Consider the following 15,035-nt stretch of genomic DNA (forward strand, 5'->3'; position numbering starts at 1 on the left):
TCCGATTTTTATAGTCCGGTTGGTGTGGGGCTGGCAGGGGGTGGGGATGCGGAGCGGAGCACAGGCTCTGGGAGGGAGTTTGGGTGCAGGAGGGAGCTTGGAGTGCAGGGGAGGGTGTGGGGTGCCAGATCCGGGCGCTGCTCACCTCGGATGGCTCCCTGGAAGTGGCGGCCTGTCCCAGTTGTTCCTGGTTCCCAGCCAATAGGAGTTGCGGGGGCAGCACACAGAGCTGCCTGCTGCGTCTCTGCCTAGAAGTAGCCAGGACAGATCACTGCTTGAGGTGAGCATCCCCCGGATTTGGCACTCCCAGCCCCCTCCTGCACCCAAACTCCCTCCCCCTTAGTTAACTGGCATTTTGCACTTACCAGCACCCCCCATTCTTCCAGCATGCCGGATAAAACCGCTTTTATTGTATTTAGTTACCTTATAAAGTTCCAGTCCCATTTTATCACGTCACCTGTGTTTTAAAAAATTGAACTGATGTGTGAATTCAAGCTTGCTTCTTTTGCTGCAGTAGATATTGCCAGCAACTATGCCTGCCATGTGTTCCTTACATGGCTGTGGGTGATGGTATCTTTTGTAAAAAGATACAGTCCTGAATCTGAGTTTTAGCAGATGAATGAAGGACCTGAATTTCAATTTGTTTGAATATGTTTTTAAAGGAACAAAGTCAACTTAAAGCACGGTTCTCACAGAAATGATTTTACTAGCCGTTACTTGTAATGACTAAGATCCTTTAACTAGGGCCCTACCAAATTCAGGTCCGTTTTGGTCAATTTCATGGTCATAAGATTTTAAGTTATAAATTTCATGATTTCAGCTATTTAAGTCTGAAATTTCACTTTGTTGTAATTGTCGGGGTCCTGACCCAAAGGAGTTTTGGAGGGGTTGCAAGGCTATTGTAGGGGGCAGGTTGTGGTACTGCTATGCTTACTTCTGTGCTGCTGCTAGTGGCAGCACTACCGTCAGAGCTGGAGAGCGGCGGCTGCTGGTTGGGAGCCATGCTCTGAAGGCAGAGCCACTGCCAGCAGCAGCGCAGAAGTAAGGATGGCATGGTGTGATATTGCCACCCTTCTGCACTGCTGTCTGCAGAGCTGGGCCCTCAGTCATCAGCCGCCACTCTCTGGCCACCCAGCTGTGAAGGCAGCACAGAAGTAAGGGTAGCAATACTAAAATAACCTTACGACACCCCTGCAACTTCCTTTTGGGTCAGAACCACCAATGTGAGAAACGCTGATCTCCCCCATGAAATCTGTATAGTATAGGGTAAAAGCACACAAAAGACCAGTTTTCATGGTCTGTGATGCATTTTTCATGGCCACGAATTTGGTAGGGCCCTACCTAAAACTATGATGGGGGGAAACTTTTCTGTGTGCGTTTCTTACTTTGTGCGTTTGAGACTGCTGTTTGGGGTCATGTAGTCAGTTTCTAGGTTTACTCTATATAGTTCCTAATTTTCCCCAGCTGGCCCTGTAGTCTGTCTTATAGCAACAGAGGAGAGAAAAACACCTCAGCAGGAAAAGCTTAGTTGTAAAATCACAAAAAATTGGCAGGGGGTTTGGGCACAGGTGTAGAACCTGAAACACCTACTTACTCTTTTTTTTAACTTGATTTCAAATTGACCACTTCTCCTTAAAAGAAACTTTTTTTTTTTTTTTCCAAACCTACACATTGGTATTTCCTTAAAGAAAAGCAGTTTGATGCTGTAATTCTGGCTTCATCCATTCTAATGGAGATTTAATTGGTTTGATAGTTTCCTACTCTAAATTATAATTTATAGTGGTTTATAATTCTGAAAAGAGAATATGTATAGAAAAAAGATGGGGAATAAGGCAGTTCAGCTTGACCTGTGGAGTGTTGTAAGCCAGTATTGAGCCTAGGACAGTGTTTCCAATCCATCCATCCCATTCATCTATCTGGTTTGAGTGGCCCTCATCCCCATAGTATCAGAGTCCTATCTGGTTAAACGTTTTTTGTTTGTTCTCTACACCTACAGGCCAACTGTAATCTTATATGTAGTGATGAATATGGTCCAGAAACAAAACGTTGTATGGCCCAGTTGAACGAGAAGGAAACTCCCTTTGAGCTCATTGAGGCCTTGCTAAAGTACATCGAGACCCTGAATGTTCCAGGAGCTGTGCTTGTCTTCTTGCCTGGCTGGAATCTGATATACACCATGCAAAAGCATCTGGAAATGAATCCACACTTCGGTACAAACAGCTTTCAGTTATTTTCTACTCAGTGTCTTTCCCTCAGAACAGTTACTGGATAAATGTAAAGATGAGTTGACTGAAAGAGTTGGGCCTTCTGTGTGTCTATATAGGATGAGAGTTTGAGTAGATATACTCTATATAGCTCGGTTTGAGTAGATGGATGAGAGAAAGTGGAAGGAAGGTGTTTAGGTATGAAGCAGTGGGTGGATAAGAGCGAGCTGAACTTTAATATCTGATACATAACAGGTTATAGTTGTTTAACCTCCTGGTGTTCATATTGTAGGAAGCCACCGGTACAGAATTCTGCCCCTGCATTCACAAATTCCTCGAGATGAACAGCGCAGAGTGTTTGATCCAGTGCCTTCTGGAGTGACCAAGGTGTGAAACTATACCACCTACACAGAGACAGAATGTAGTATAGTGGCTCTCTCCTGTGCTTTTGAGAAGAGTTTTTTTTTTAATGCTGGCATTCTGCATGCTGCCTTACAGACCATCCTTGGCTCTTTGTTACAATACATGTATTCTAATACAATTTTCCTGTTTTCGTAGGTGATTTTATCCACCAACATTGCTGAGACTAGCATTACCATCAATGATGTTGTCTATGTTATAGATTCTTGCAAGTGAGTTCCTGATCCAGATCTTTATTTTACACAACACATTATTTGTTGGAATACCAAGTAGTTTTTGCGAACATGCAGTACTTCCTTGTATTGCTGTAGCCCCAAGAATGAGTTTGGAGACCCTAATCTGCGGTAGTTGTGTGCTCCCCAAGTAATCTATGCAGTTAAATAATCATACTGGTGTATCTGTAAATTGTCCTTGGTCCATTGAATACCACGCTAGTGGTGTTTATATGGGTGTCAGTGGGATTCCTGTACACTGTTTTCCAAATGGATTATTTCATACTACAAACTCTCGTATGGTTGCTGGGGAAATATTAAGCCTTCCTATATTAGTCTGTTATGCACTCTGACTTGCTGTGTGCACTTTGAGCATGTTATAGTCATGAATCATTAATTGCATTAGAGCTTTGAGCTGAGATTTAAACTTTTGAGAGAAGTCCGGGAAATGTGGGTTCTGATGCAGTGAGTGGGGGTACTATTCGTTAAGCAGAAAGACTAGCACAGTTAATTTTTTTTATTCCAGTTTTGCTTCATTAAATGATACAGAGTAGACCTGCTTTGGCAGTATTTGATCTTCATTTTTTTTTTACTGCTTTTACAGACAAAAGGTGAAGCTGTTCACTGCTCACAACAATATGACAAACTATGCCACAGTCTGGGCATCAAAAACTAACCTTGAGCAACGGAAAGGGCGAGCTGGCCGAGTGCGGTCTGGATTCTGTTTCCATCTGTGCAGCAGAACTCGCTTTGAAAGGTGAGGAGCACTCCATAAATTACAGAGCATGCTGTTGTGAGCTGCTTCAAACCAAGCAGAGGAAGCAGATTAACACAAAATTGTGGGGATATGATTGCCATGAACTGTTGCATTTCCTCAGACACAGAATTTAGTTCCCACTCTAGAATTTGTGGGTCCCTTAGAAAACTGCCACGGAAAGCAGGGAAATTGTTTGAGATGTGACTTCAGGAGCAGTCCCCACTTGACTGGACAAGTGTGGCCCAGCAGCCTGATCGAATGACAGGGAAGAAAGAGCCCCGTGCTTCACCCAGTGAGACACTGTTGAGGCCCAAGGTATTGAGAAGAAAAGGAAAGGGATTCTAGAATGAGATGCCACAAAAGACACCTGGATCCTACCAATCAAAAAGTGCATGCTTGTGTAGAGAGATGCTGGGACCCTACTCCTCTTCTAGAGAGGACAGCTGGTGTGGAAGGTGGTGAGAACCAGATGAGGGGGAGAGACCTCGGAGGAGAGGAGGAGGCAGGTAGACAGATGTTCTTCCTTTTTCCCAACTCTCTGGCCAGAAGCTGCTAACACCTCTTTTTGCTGCCAAACTGTTTTTCTCCCACTTCCAGCTACTCTAACATTACCAAACTGCTGAAACCTGACCCCTTCTCATTCCTATCTGCCAAATCTTCCCCCAAAGACAAAGCCGTGTGACCCTCACTGCCCAGCTGCAGGGGCTTACACAGCAGTCAGATTCTACTGTATTTCATCCACTACCGTGAAAACATCACAGTACACCCATTCCCCTGGACGACAGCTGCAGGATAACTATGTTTGATGTTAAGAAATCTTAGTTTCTGAAGGAGCATATAATAAAAACATCCCTAAAATTTTTGTTGAATTAAATATTTAGACATGGTATAATGTGATCATTTTAATTCATTAGGAACTTCTGACAGCAAACTAGTTGTGTGCTGTTAAAGAAATCATGTGGTCTTGTATCAGAATTTAGGTTCAGCTTACCACAGAGAACATGGAACCCTAGGAATTACTGTGCTTAAACAGAAAAATTGTAAACAGGAGATTGTCGTGTATTTCCAGTGGGATCCTATAGGGAATGGTTCTTGACCCTACACTATTTAACATTTTTTTTTGTCAGTGACGTGGAAGAATATATAACTACTGATAGTTTGTGGATGACGCAGATTGAGGGAATGATAAATAATGAAGAGTACAGGCCACTGATAGAGTGAACAGGATTGCATGGTAAATTGGGTGCAAGCAATCAGTATGCATTTTAATAGGCTAAATGTATACATCTGAGAGCAAAGAATGTAGGCCATACTTACAGGATGGGGAACTCTAGTCACCATGACACCCCTCTGCCCTCCGCAAAAAAAAATAGTTTTTAACACTGCTTCCCAGGATAATGAGGAGAACATGAGCTCCCAGTGCAATGCTGTGGCTGAAAAGGCTAATGCAATCCTTGCCTGAATGGGATTCTCTAGTAGAAGTATACGTTATTTTACCTCTCTATTTGGCACTGGTGCACCTGCTGCTGGAATACTGTGTATGGTTCTGTCATTTTATGAAGGATGTTGATAAATTGGAGAGGGTTCAAAGAAGAGCCACAAGAATAATTAACTTCAGAGTGGTGGCCGTGTTAGTCTGTATCCGCAAAAAGAAAAGGAGTATTTGTGGCACCTTAGAGACTAACAAATTTATGTGAGCATATATAGTCTCTAAGGTGCCATAAGTACTCCTTTTCTTTTTAAGAATGATTAAAGGATTAGAGAACATATTTTATCACGATAGACTCAAGGAACTCAATGTGAGATTAACAAAGAAAGTTTAAGGGGTGACCTAATTGTATAAGTACCTGCATGGGGAACAAATATTGAACGGACTCTTCGCTCTAGCAGAGAAAGGTATAACATGAGCCAGTCGATGGAAGTTGAAGCCAAATTCAGACTGGAAATACGACATAAATTTTTAACAGTGGGAGTAATTAACCCTTGGAACAATTTACCAAACATGATGGGATGACCTGTGGTGGATCCTCCCATCTCTGGCAGTTTTAAAATCAAGATTGGATGTTTCTCTAAATGATATGCATGAGGAATTATTTTGGGAAATTCTATGGCCTGTGGTGTTCAGGAGATGAGACTAGATGATCACAATGATCCCTTCTGGCCTTGGAATCTCTGAAAGCCTAGCTTTATGCAGCATAGAAGGAGAAAGACCATTCAAACTGTCGAAGCAAGGGTAAGAAGTAGAAATGGATGGGACCATGTTCATTTGGGAGGCATGTTTATCCCGAACATCACATGAGATACTAACTGTTCGAAAACTCAGTCATTTCTAGGGCTTGACACTTGAACTGTGATCCTCAAAGCAGAGAGACTGAGGGCACTGTGTCAGGGAGAAAGGGACCCAAGAGCTCCATCCCCACCACACCTCCATGCTGCTAGAAGTAAAAAGTTGGCCTGTTTCCAGTAAGAGCACTCCTCCTTGTTGCTAACCTGACTGAACCAGGGACCAGCAGAGGCTGTTGGGAGTGGAGGTGATAAAGTAACCAGCATGGAAGCTGGAAGCAGGGTAGTGGTAATAGGCAGGCTGGAAGAAATTGACCTGCCTGAGGAATGGAAGACCTATTCTAGTATTCAGGTTTGGTTGTGGAAGGGCAAGGAGATGAGATTGGGGGGGGGTTCCAGTTGGAAGGGACATGAAATTACTGAAGAGAAGTACTGTTGATCAGTGCAGGTTGCAGGAATTCACTGAGGGTGGATTGATGAGGTGACTTGGTGAACATGTTCACGTAGGAAGGCTAGGTTGCACTTGTTGGGATGACCTGTATTTGGGATCGGGAATGCATATGTCCAGAAGGTTGACTTTTTGTGTTCACCCCTCACTGTTTTTAGGCTTGAAACTCACATGACACCTGAAATGTTCCGAACACCACTGCATGAAATTGCTTTGAGCATCAAACTTCTGCGTCTGGGAGGGATTGGACAATTCTTGGCCAAAGCGATAGAACCACCACCTTTGGATGCAGTGATTGAAGCAGAGCACACGCTCAGAGGTATTTGTATTGGGCCACAAGGTTCTTTGTTAGCAAACCCAGAAATGTGACATGTACAGCTTTGAATGGTTGAGGGTATCAAGGTCAGTTGTAAGTAGATTTGACATATATATTGCTAGGTAGACATTTATTTCTAGGTTTTCTTTGGCTGGAGGGACCTGATGTCTGCAGACCCCTTTGTGGCTCTGGGATGCATTTTCTGGGTAGCAGTGAGCTTCTGCAACTGGAGCAGCACTTAGAGAAACACAAATGTCCCTCTAGTTGACTTCCTAGCTTCAGGCTTCTTTTGTTACATTTTATGAGTATCTTATAAAGATGGCTACTATTGTATCTTCAGATGTGAGACTTGTATATGAGATGCGACTGAGTCCATCGCATTAAAGCGTTTGGGAGACTGGTTCAAAACAAGCCTGATCTAGGCTGATGGATTCTGTTATAATTATTTTGCACTTTTATACTGCCTGGTCACCCCGTTTTGTGAGATCCCTTTGTAACTCTTTGCAATCAGCTTTGGACTTCATTTGAGACTGTGGTACTCAAGTTAGTTTTGCCACCCAACTGTTCATGCCCTTTTCCAGATTACTTATGAATATGTTGAACAGCACAGGTGGTCAATATAGATCCTTAGGTAGCCCCCACTATTTACCTCTCTACATTGTGAAAACTGACTATATATATTCCTACCCTTTGTTTCCTATCTTTTAACAAGTTATTGATCCATGAGAGGACCTTCCTCTTATCCCATGACTGCTTAGTTTACTTAAGAGCCTTTGGAGAGGGACCTTGTCAAAGGCTTTCTGAAAGTCCAAGTAGGCTATTTTGACTGGATCTCCCTTGTCTTCAGACTTGTTGATACCCTCAAGGAATTCTGATTGTTGAGGCATGATTTCCCCTTACAAAAGCTGTGTTGACTCTTCCCCAGCATAATGTGTTTATCTGTGTCCAACCATTCTGTCCTTTACTGTAGTTTCAACTAATTTGCTTGGTACTGAAGTTAGGCTTACTGGCCTGTAATTGCCAGATCGCCTCTGGAGCCGTTTTTTGAGAATCGGTGTTACAGTAGTTATTCTCCCGTTGTCTGGTTACAGAGGCTAATTTAAGCAAAGGTTATATATCACAATTAGTAGTTCTGCAATTTCATATTTGAGGTCCTTCAGAACACTTGGGTGAACATAATAGTTTTAAGTTCTTAAACTTATCAATCTCTCAGCCAAGGGCTAATTAAGTCCTTGGTTTGACTTTAGGCTTGTGTACCCTGGCAATTTACAGCGCTGCAACTTTCTCGCTCAAGGGTGTCAAAAAATACCCCCCCGAGCACAGCAAGTTTCAGTGCTGTAAAGCGCCATTGTAGACAGTGCATCAATGCTGGGAGCCATGCCCCTCGTGGAGGTGGTTTTTTTAGAGCACTGGGAGAGCTCTCTCCCTGCACTGTGCCACAACCACACAAGCCATGTTAAAGTGCTGCCAGTGTAGACTAGCCCTAGGCAACTGCCAGAACCATCTTTGCTGATAGGTTAATAACTTGTTTCAGAGCTGGATGCCCTGGACTCTAATGATGAGTTAACGCCTCTTGGGAGAATCCTTGCTAAACTCCCCATTGAACCTCGCCTGGGCAAGATGATGATAATGGGCTGCATTTTCTAGTAAGTTCCTCAGTATCAGTGGTGATTCTTTGCTGTCTTGCCCTGTGTTCCTGAATCTTCAGGCATCCAGTGATGTTAAAAAAAAAAAAAAAATGCATCCAGATGGGCTGTGGGTGGTGGCATGGGGAGGAAGGGGAGGGAACTGAATATTCATGAGATTAGGAGACAAATAACATCACTGGGTGTGGGGAGCCAAATATTCATGAGCTAGGGAGGAACTGAATGGCACCAGTAGCGACTGAATATTTATGAAGTTGGGGAATGGGACACTGAACACTTGTAAGATCGGAGTGAACTGTGGTTGGGGAGATGTGGACAGTTAGCATTTAAGAGACAAGAGGTGAAAACCACGGGACTGAATATTCATCAACAGAGGTATGCGGGCGTTGGTTTTAATCATGAGGGGTGGTGTTGGAGATCCGATAATCTGGAAGAGGGTGGTGAACAGGATTGTGAAAACAGATAGGGGAGGGGAAGAGGCATAATATTCATGAATGTGCTGTGAAATTCCAGCCACTGTCATTTGATCTAATTAATGCCTTTATTCTGGGAAGAGCTGCTGTAAAGAAGTCTTTCTAAGAATGAGTACTGAGGTAATGAGGCTTGTGTCCTTAAGCAGGAAGTTTTTACTCATGTCAACGGGCCTGTAACTTCTGCTGGCAACAAGACTAGGAACAAACCCAGTCATAAATACTTCTATGGTTTCTATTTCAGTGTAGGAGATGCTGTGTGTACCATCTCTGCCGCCACCTGCTTCCCTGAGCCTTTCATCAGCGAGGGTAAACGGCTGGGTTACGTCCATAGGAATTTTGCGGGGAACAGGTTTTCAGATCATGTAGCCTTGCTTTCAGTCTTCCAAGCCTGGGATGATGCAAGGTATGTTGGCTTAGCACAGAACAGAAGATTAAGGGTAATATTGGGTGAGCAACTATGTGACCTGACTAGATAGTCCAAATGGCTGTGTTAGAGTTCCTGTTTGTGGCACTCATTCTTCTCTTGTACAGATATTCTTGAGTTCAAGTGAGTCTGTCTTGACTGTTTCCTTTTTAGAATGGGCGGTGAAGATGCAGAAATACGATTCTGTGAACACAAAAGGCTCAACATGGCTACACTCAGGATGACTTGGGAAGCCAAAGTCCAGCTTAAAGATATTCTTATCAATTCTGGCTTTCCGGAAGGTAATACTCCATGGAAGCAGTCATTTCAGTATTGTCCCCATCAATCTTTGAGAGTTGAGAGGTAGCTTTCCAACCTGTTGGCTGGCCGATAGCTCAATAATGGTGAATACATGGCATGTGGGCTCATGGTGAATTTGCTCCAGTACTTTTTTGCTGTTAAAGCAGCTTCCACCTGAGTGTTGCTGCATGCATTCTGCCTCTCCTAGCTGAGAGCAGCTTAAGGACTTGTCTACACTGTGCATTAGTGTACAGATTGGGACTACATTAATGAACACTAGGGAATTTAGTGTGTGCCAGCAGGGTCCATGCAGACCAATCAGTATGCAACACCCTAGTGCACACTAGAATTTGCACCCCTCTAGTAAAAAGAAAAGGAGTACTTGTGGCACCTTAGAGACTAACCAATTTATTTGAGCATGAGCTTTCGTGAGCTACAGCTCACTTCATGTGGACTAATGCACAGTGTAAATGAGCCCTACAACAGCTTGTGAACTTAGTACCGCAGTGATGATAAATTCTGGATGGCAAGGTTATGAGGAATTTGACCTTTTAAAGTGGTGGTTGTCTTTTCAGATCCACCTCCATGGTTTTGCTTCTCATACTTCTCTGCCATATATGCTCCATATTGCACTGATAGTCCTTCTGGATGAGAAGAGCTAGAGACTGCCCTCCCAAAATCACTTGGCATAGCTGTTGCATTATCCTAAGGGCATTGCCCTCCCCACCCCACCCCCAGGATCTGAACACTGCCTTTCATGCTCTGTAGTTTTCTGGGCTTGTGCTCAGATCTTCACTACATAGCATATTAGCTTAGAATTCTTTGTATTTGAGTTTTCATTTCCATTAAACAGTGAGAATATTACAATACATAACAAAATCTCTCAGCTAGTCATCCATATAGGATTGAGCAAGACATGATTTAACACAGCCATGTACAAGTGGCAAGAAGTCAGATTTACTTTCAGATGGAGTCTCTGTTTAGAGATAAGACCAAATTTAAGGAAGGCACCTATAAGTATCCAGATTAGGCTGAATTTATTGTCAACTTGAAAAGTAGTAAATTTTAGTGCTTTCTGTATAAAATTAATAGTAATAGCCAGGTCCCTAGTGGACTTCCTGTGGTCCCTGCCTCTCACCCCTTTTCCAGGTAAAAACTTTGATGGGGTAAGGTTGGGGGTGGGGGGGTACATTTATTTTGTTTTTGTAAGATTGACTTTGTTTGAGGAGTATGCTTGGGTTGGGGTCTTTGGGTTAGGAGTCAGTGCAGAACATGTCCATTCTTGTAGTGGAAGGAAAAGCCCTTTTTTGAAGAGGAAGGTTTTGCAGCATTTCCTAAAGATGGGGCAGGTTCTAGATTCAAAAATCTCTGGAAGTTTTGTTCCATGTTAAAAAGTCGATGGGAATCCAAAGTGTTGCTCTCCCTTTCATTTTCTTAATATCCAGTAGTCTTTCTCCCTCTGCTCTCAAGGATAAATGCTACAATAATTCTCTCTCTGGGCTGGATGACCCAACAACCCCCAACCTGGGACTTCAGGTTTGTTGTGACAAGCAGTGGCACTATTACAACATCCAACCTGACCTCTTCAGGAGGTCCTATTGTCCTCCTGGACAAGCCTTTATGCCCTTGTTCCTTGAGAATGTGGGAAGGGGAATGGCTTTTCCAATTTGTAGTTTATTTTTCAGCTCTTTTCTCACTGAATACTAGAAAATGTGTGTTCGGTTTACTCATTACAAATACAATTATTTAACGTTGATGTGATGCAGCATTAAAATACCCTTTTCTGAGGGCAGAGATGTTTTGAGAACCAATGCCTAAATAAATAGTCGAGTCAGTAAATGTTCAGATCAGAGATCCCGAATAACTTAGTTGCACTGTACTATGTGAGATCTGGAAAGTAGCCTGTTTTCTGTTCTCTGTCAACAGAGTGTTTGATGACTCAGATATTTAACAACACTGGACCAGATAACAATCTAGATGTTGTCATCTCCCTGCTTGCTTTTGGTGTATACCCTAATGTCTGCTACCACAAGGAGAAGAGGAAAATTCTTACCACTGAGGGGCGCAATGCGCTTATCCACAAGTCATCCGTCAACTGCCCTTTCAGCAGCCAGGACATGAAGTATCCATCTCCTTTCTTTGTTTTTGGTGAAAAGGTAAGGAGAACCATGAAATACGACTTTGAGAACGTTACCAAACTTTATGCCCATTCTTATTGCTTCATTTCAAAAGGAGCCTCTCGGGCACTGTTTTATTTCTTTAATGAAAATTTTAGTGCTAGTGAAAGAATGGATTGGCAGCCCTGGAATCCTGTATTCCAAGTCTCTTCTGTTGTATGGCCAAAAAAACCCTGGAATTAGCCCTATCCTCTTGCTGCTCCCTGCTCAAGGTCAGTTGGTTCAGAATTCCATGTTCATTTATTTTATATTGTGCACAGTCCCCCAAGTGTTCAGTGTGCTGCATATTTTTGTATTCATAGAATCACAGACTTTAAGGTCAGAAGGGACCATTATGATCATTTAGTCTGACCTCCTGCACAATGCAGGCCACAGAATCTCACCCACACACTCCTGTAACAAACCCCTAACCTCTATCTGAGCTACTGAAGTCCTCAAATCATGGTTTAAAGACTTCAAGGGGCAGAGAATCCTCCAGCAAGTGACCTGTGCCCCACGCTGCAGAGGAAGGCGAAAAACCCCCAGGGCCTCTGCCAATCTGCCCTGGAGGAAAATTCCTTCCCAACCCCAAGTATTGACAAGTAACTGCTTTATAGATAGTCAAGGGGCATGATGGAGGTTAAGGAGCTGAACAGGGGACAGCTATGGCTTGAGGAACCCATGAAAGTGAGGGCAAGTAGCTTGGGTTTTGTTACCCAGAATGCATTTGAGCCTTTTGGTGCTGGGGAGGGGATTCCATCTCCTCTTCACTCCTGCGCAATATGGGGAGGGAGAGAGAATAATAAATTGGGGGGGCTGCAGGCATGAATTCCTTGCTCCTGTCACTCTAGCAACCCTGGATAACATTGGGCTGCCTCATTGCACTCTACCCCAATATCTGCCACAACAGCCAGCGGTGACAAATGGGCAACGATATATTTATTGCTGATCTCTAACTGTAATTTGGCTTGCTAACACACCATTGACATGAATGGGGCAATTCACATAGTCAGAGCCATTGTCTCTGTCTGTCTGCAGAGTTGGGCAGATGTCACTGAATTGGTTTATGTTCAGATCATATTTTGAAGGTATTCTCCACAAGTACCAAGTTCAGGTTTTTGCTTATGTAAACAAGAGCCTAGGTTTTTAGCACAGTTATGCAGGAATTTACAAATCTGCAAATGTGGGACAGTTGTGTAATCACCATAAATATATGGGTTCCTGACTATCCAAAGAACAAATTGGTAGGGCGCTCTAGGGGAAACTTGCAAAGTGCAGCATCCCAGACCTGTTGTTTGGACTATCTTTAGGGTGGGAGGAGAGTTCCATCTGATGCTGGGGCATTGTGCTGAGACTGGCAAAAACTTGGTGTTTTTTTTGTAAAGTGACACCTGTTCCTTGGGAACTGCATTGAGACCACAAAATTCATTTCACATGGACAACTGACAGCTTTTAAATGGTAATGAATTTGTTTCAGCCAACCAAAGCTGATTCACAGCATCTCTCCTGATCTGATGAGCTCTGTATTTATTACTAATCCGTTGAGAGACAATCTCCTAGGGATTATCTTGTTTGTAAAAAAAAATTCTGTTAGTTTCCATGGCCGCTGAAAGAAAGAGCAGTCTTAGTTCTTGAAATGGGAAACCATGTTCCTCTTCTACCTGCAGATCCGAACACGAGCTATCTCTGCCAAAGGAATGACCTTGGTGAGCCCGCTGCAGCTGCTTCTGTTTGCCTCAAAGAAAGTCTTATCCGATGGAGAGATCATTCTGGTGGATGACTGGTATGAACTTCCTAGTTGATCGTGGATAACTGTGAGGAGAAACAGCTGGTAACATATCTATAAGTATGTTTAGAATGGGAAATGTAGGTCAGGCTGTGCAGTAACAGATTAATTTCATCAGAGCATTATCGTTGGTCTGTGTAAGGATGGGGGAACAGTTTATTTTGGCAGCTCCTGTTTTTTCTGTAGATTATGTTCCTAAATTGAAAACATGAGGCACTGGCTGGATTCCACAAAAGCTACTTTCCCTGAGCTCAGATCTGAATTAGAGGTGGTGGAGAATTTGGGTCACCGCCTCATAGACAAGCAGGAGGAAAGATAAAGAGAGCCTCATCATTAAGACACAGGACTGGGTCAGGAGTGCTGGCTCTGCTACTGACTTCCTGTGACCTTTGGCAAGTAACTGGGAAATGGAGGTAAAAAGACAATCTTTAAAATGAGGTTAATGCCTCCCTACTTCCCAGAGTTGAGGCTTAGTTCACTAACATTTGTCAAATTTGATATTCTGGGATGGCTGGTAGTTTTTGATATCTTTGTGTCCTTAACAGAGCCTTGAAGAGCCCCTGTATTTTTGAGCCTGCTTTAACGTTTTGGCATCTTTTAGTCCCAGAGGTTAATGGAGTAGTAACTGGTAGTACCTGGAGTGTTTCCAGTCCAAAGAGCAGGGAGTCAAAAATGTAGCAGCTGTTCTAATTGGCTTCTGATTTCTCTCAGTGCTGGGGAATCTCATACGTTGCCAATCATACTTTTTCAGTTCCAGATGGCAGCATTTCCCATTGTTAGGGTGTTATCCATAACTCTTAACTTCGAAGTTCTAAGTGTTTTCTGTGGTGGTTGGCACTAGACGCACTGAATACCTGCTCTGTGGAACATTGTGCTTTCTTTATAGCCTCTCTCCTGTAGGCTGTGATGTTCTATATCTAGAGAGATCTTCATTTTGAAATAGTTTTTCCTGCTCTAGGATTAAATTGCGGATGTCTCATGATGCAGCTGCTTGTGTCACTGCCCTACGTGCAGCAATGGAAGCTCTTGTTGTTGAAGTAACTAAAGATCCTGAAATCATTAGCCAGCTGGACCCAGTGAATGAGCGAATGCTGAATGTGATCCGCCAAATCTCCAGGCCTTCAGCGGCTGGCATCAACCTCATGGCGGGCAACACAAGGTTAGCTCCAATCTGTTCACTTATACAGCTGGATCCTTGGAGTAGGAAAACATTCCTGGTAACTTGGAATGCCTAAACATTCCAAAGGCCAAAGTGTGTGTCTGAACTCCTATGCCAGCAAGAATTCCTGTTGTGGGATTTAGTTTGGAAGCAGGCTGCCTGATGTAGATAAATCAGTGTTGAAGTTTTTAATATACTCATATTTTCAATTAATCATAATGTCTGAAAATCTTCCTAAGAAACTGCAAGCAGTGAAAGTGCAGGTTGATGGAGGATGGCAAAAGGAGAGTAAAATGATGTCTCCTATAGTGTGTGAGTTAATGAGGTTTGGTGTGATTGGCTGCCTTGTGATACAGCATGCACCAAGGATCTTCTGGATTTCACAAATGAATTGAGGGGGCTGTTCTACTCATGCATGACTTTGAACTGTTTGTATGTGATGGTGTGCATTTCCCAGAGTCTACTGACTGTA

The 15,035-nt window shown here is 43.2% G+C and overlaps 1 protein-coding gene across 2 annotated transcripts in view; it reads left to right on the top strand.

Moving 5' to 3' along the window:
• The window catches only part of DHX9 (DExH-box helicase 9), a 40,862-nt gene that overhangs the window by 23,165 nt on the left and 2,662 nt on the right, over positions 1-15,035 (top strand). For both annotated transcript variants that reach the window (XM_084637151.1, XM_084637152.1), the window contains 11 exons: positions 1,997-2,210; positions 2,497-2,591; positions 2,763-2,836; positions 3,441-3,593; positions 6,483-6,643; positions 8,175-8,286; positions 9,001-9,162; positions 9,337-9,464; positions 11,389-11,618; positions 13,286-13,401; positions 14,363-14,563. In XM_084637151.1, the coding sequence (XP_084493277.1) occupies positions 1,997-2,210; positions 2,497-2,591; positions 2,763-2,836; positions 3,441-3,593; positions 6,483-6,643; positions 8,175-8,286; positions 9,001-9,162; positions 9,337-9,464; positions 11,389-11,618; positions 13,286-13,401; positions 14,363-14,563 (1,646 nt within the window). The remainder of the gene's footprint in view (positions 1-1,996; positions 2,211-2,496; positions 2,592-2,762; positions 2,837-3,440; positions 3,594-6,482; positions 6,644-8,174; positions 8,287-9,000; positions 9,163-9,336; positions 9,465-11,388; positions 11,619-13,285; positions 13,402-14,362; positions 14,564-15,035) is intronic.

The sequence above is a fragment of the Lepidochelys olivacea genome (assembly GCF_965140295.1).
Source record: "Lepidochelys olivacea isolate rLepOli2 genome assembly, chromosome: 8".
NCBI lineage: Eukaryota > Metazoa > Chordata > Testudines > Cheloniidae > Lepidochelys > Lepidochelys olivacea.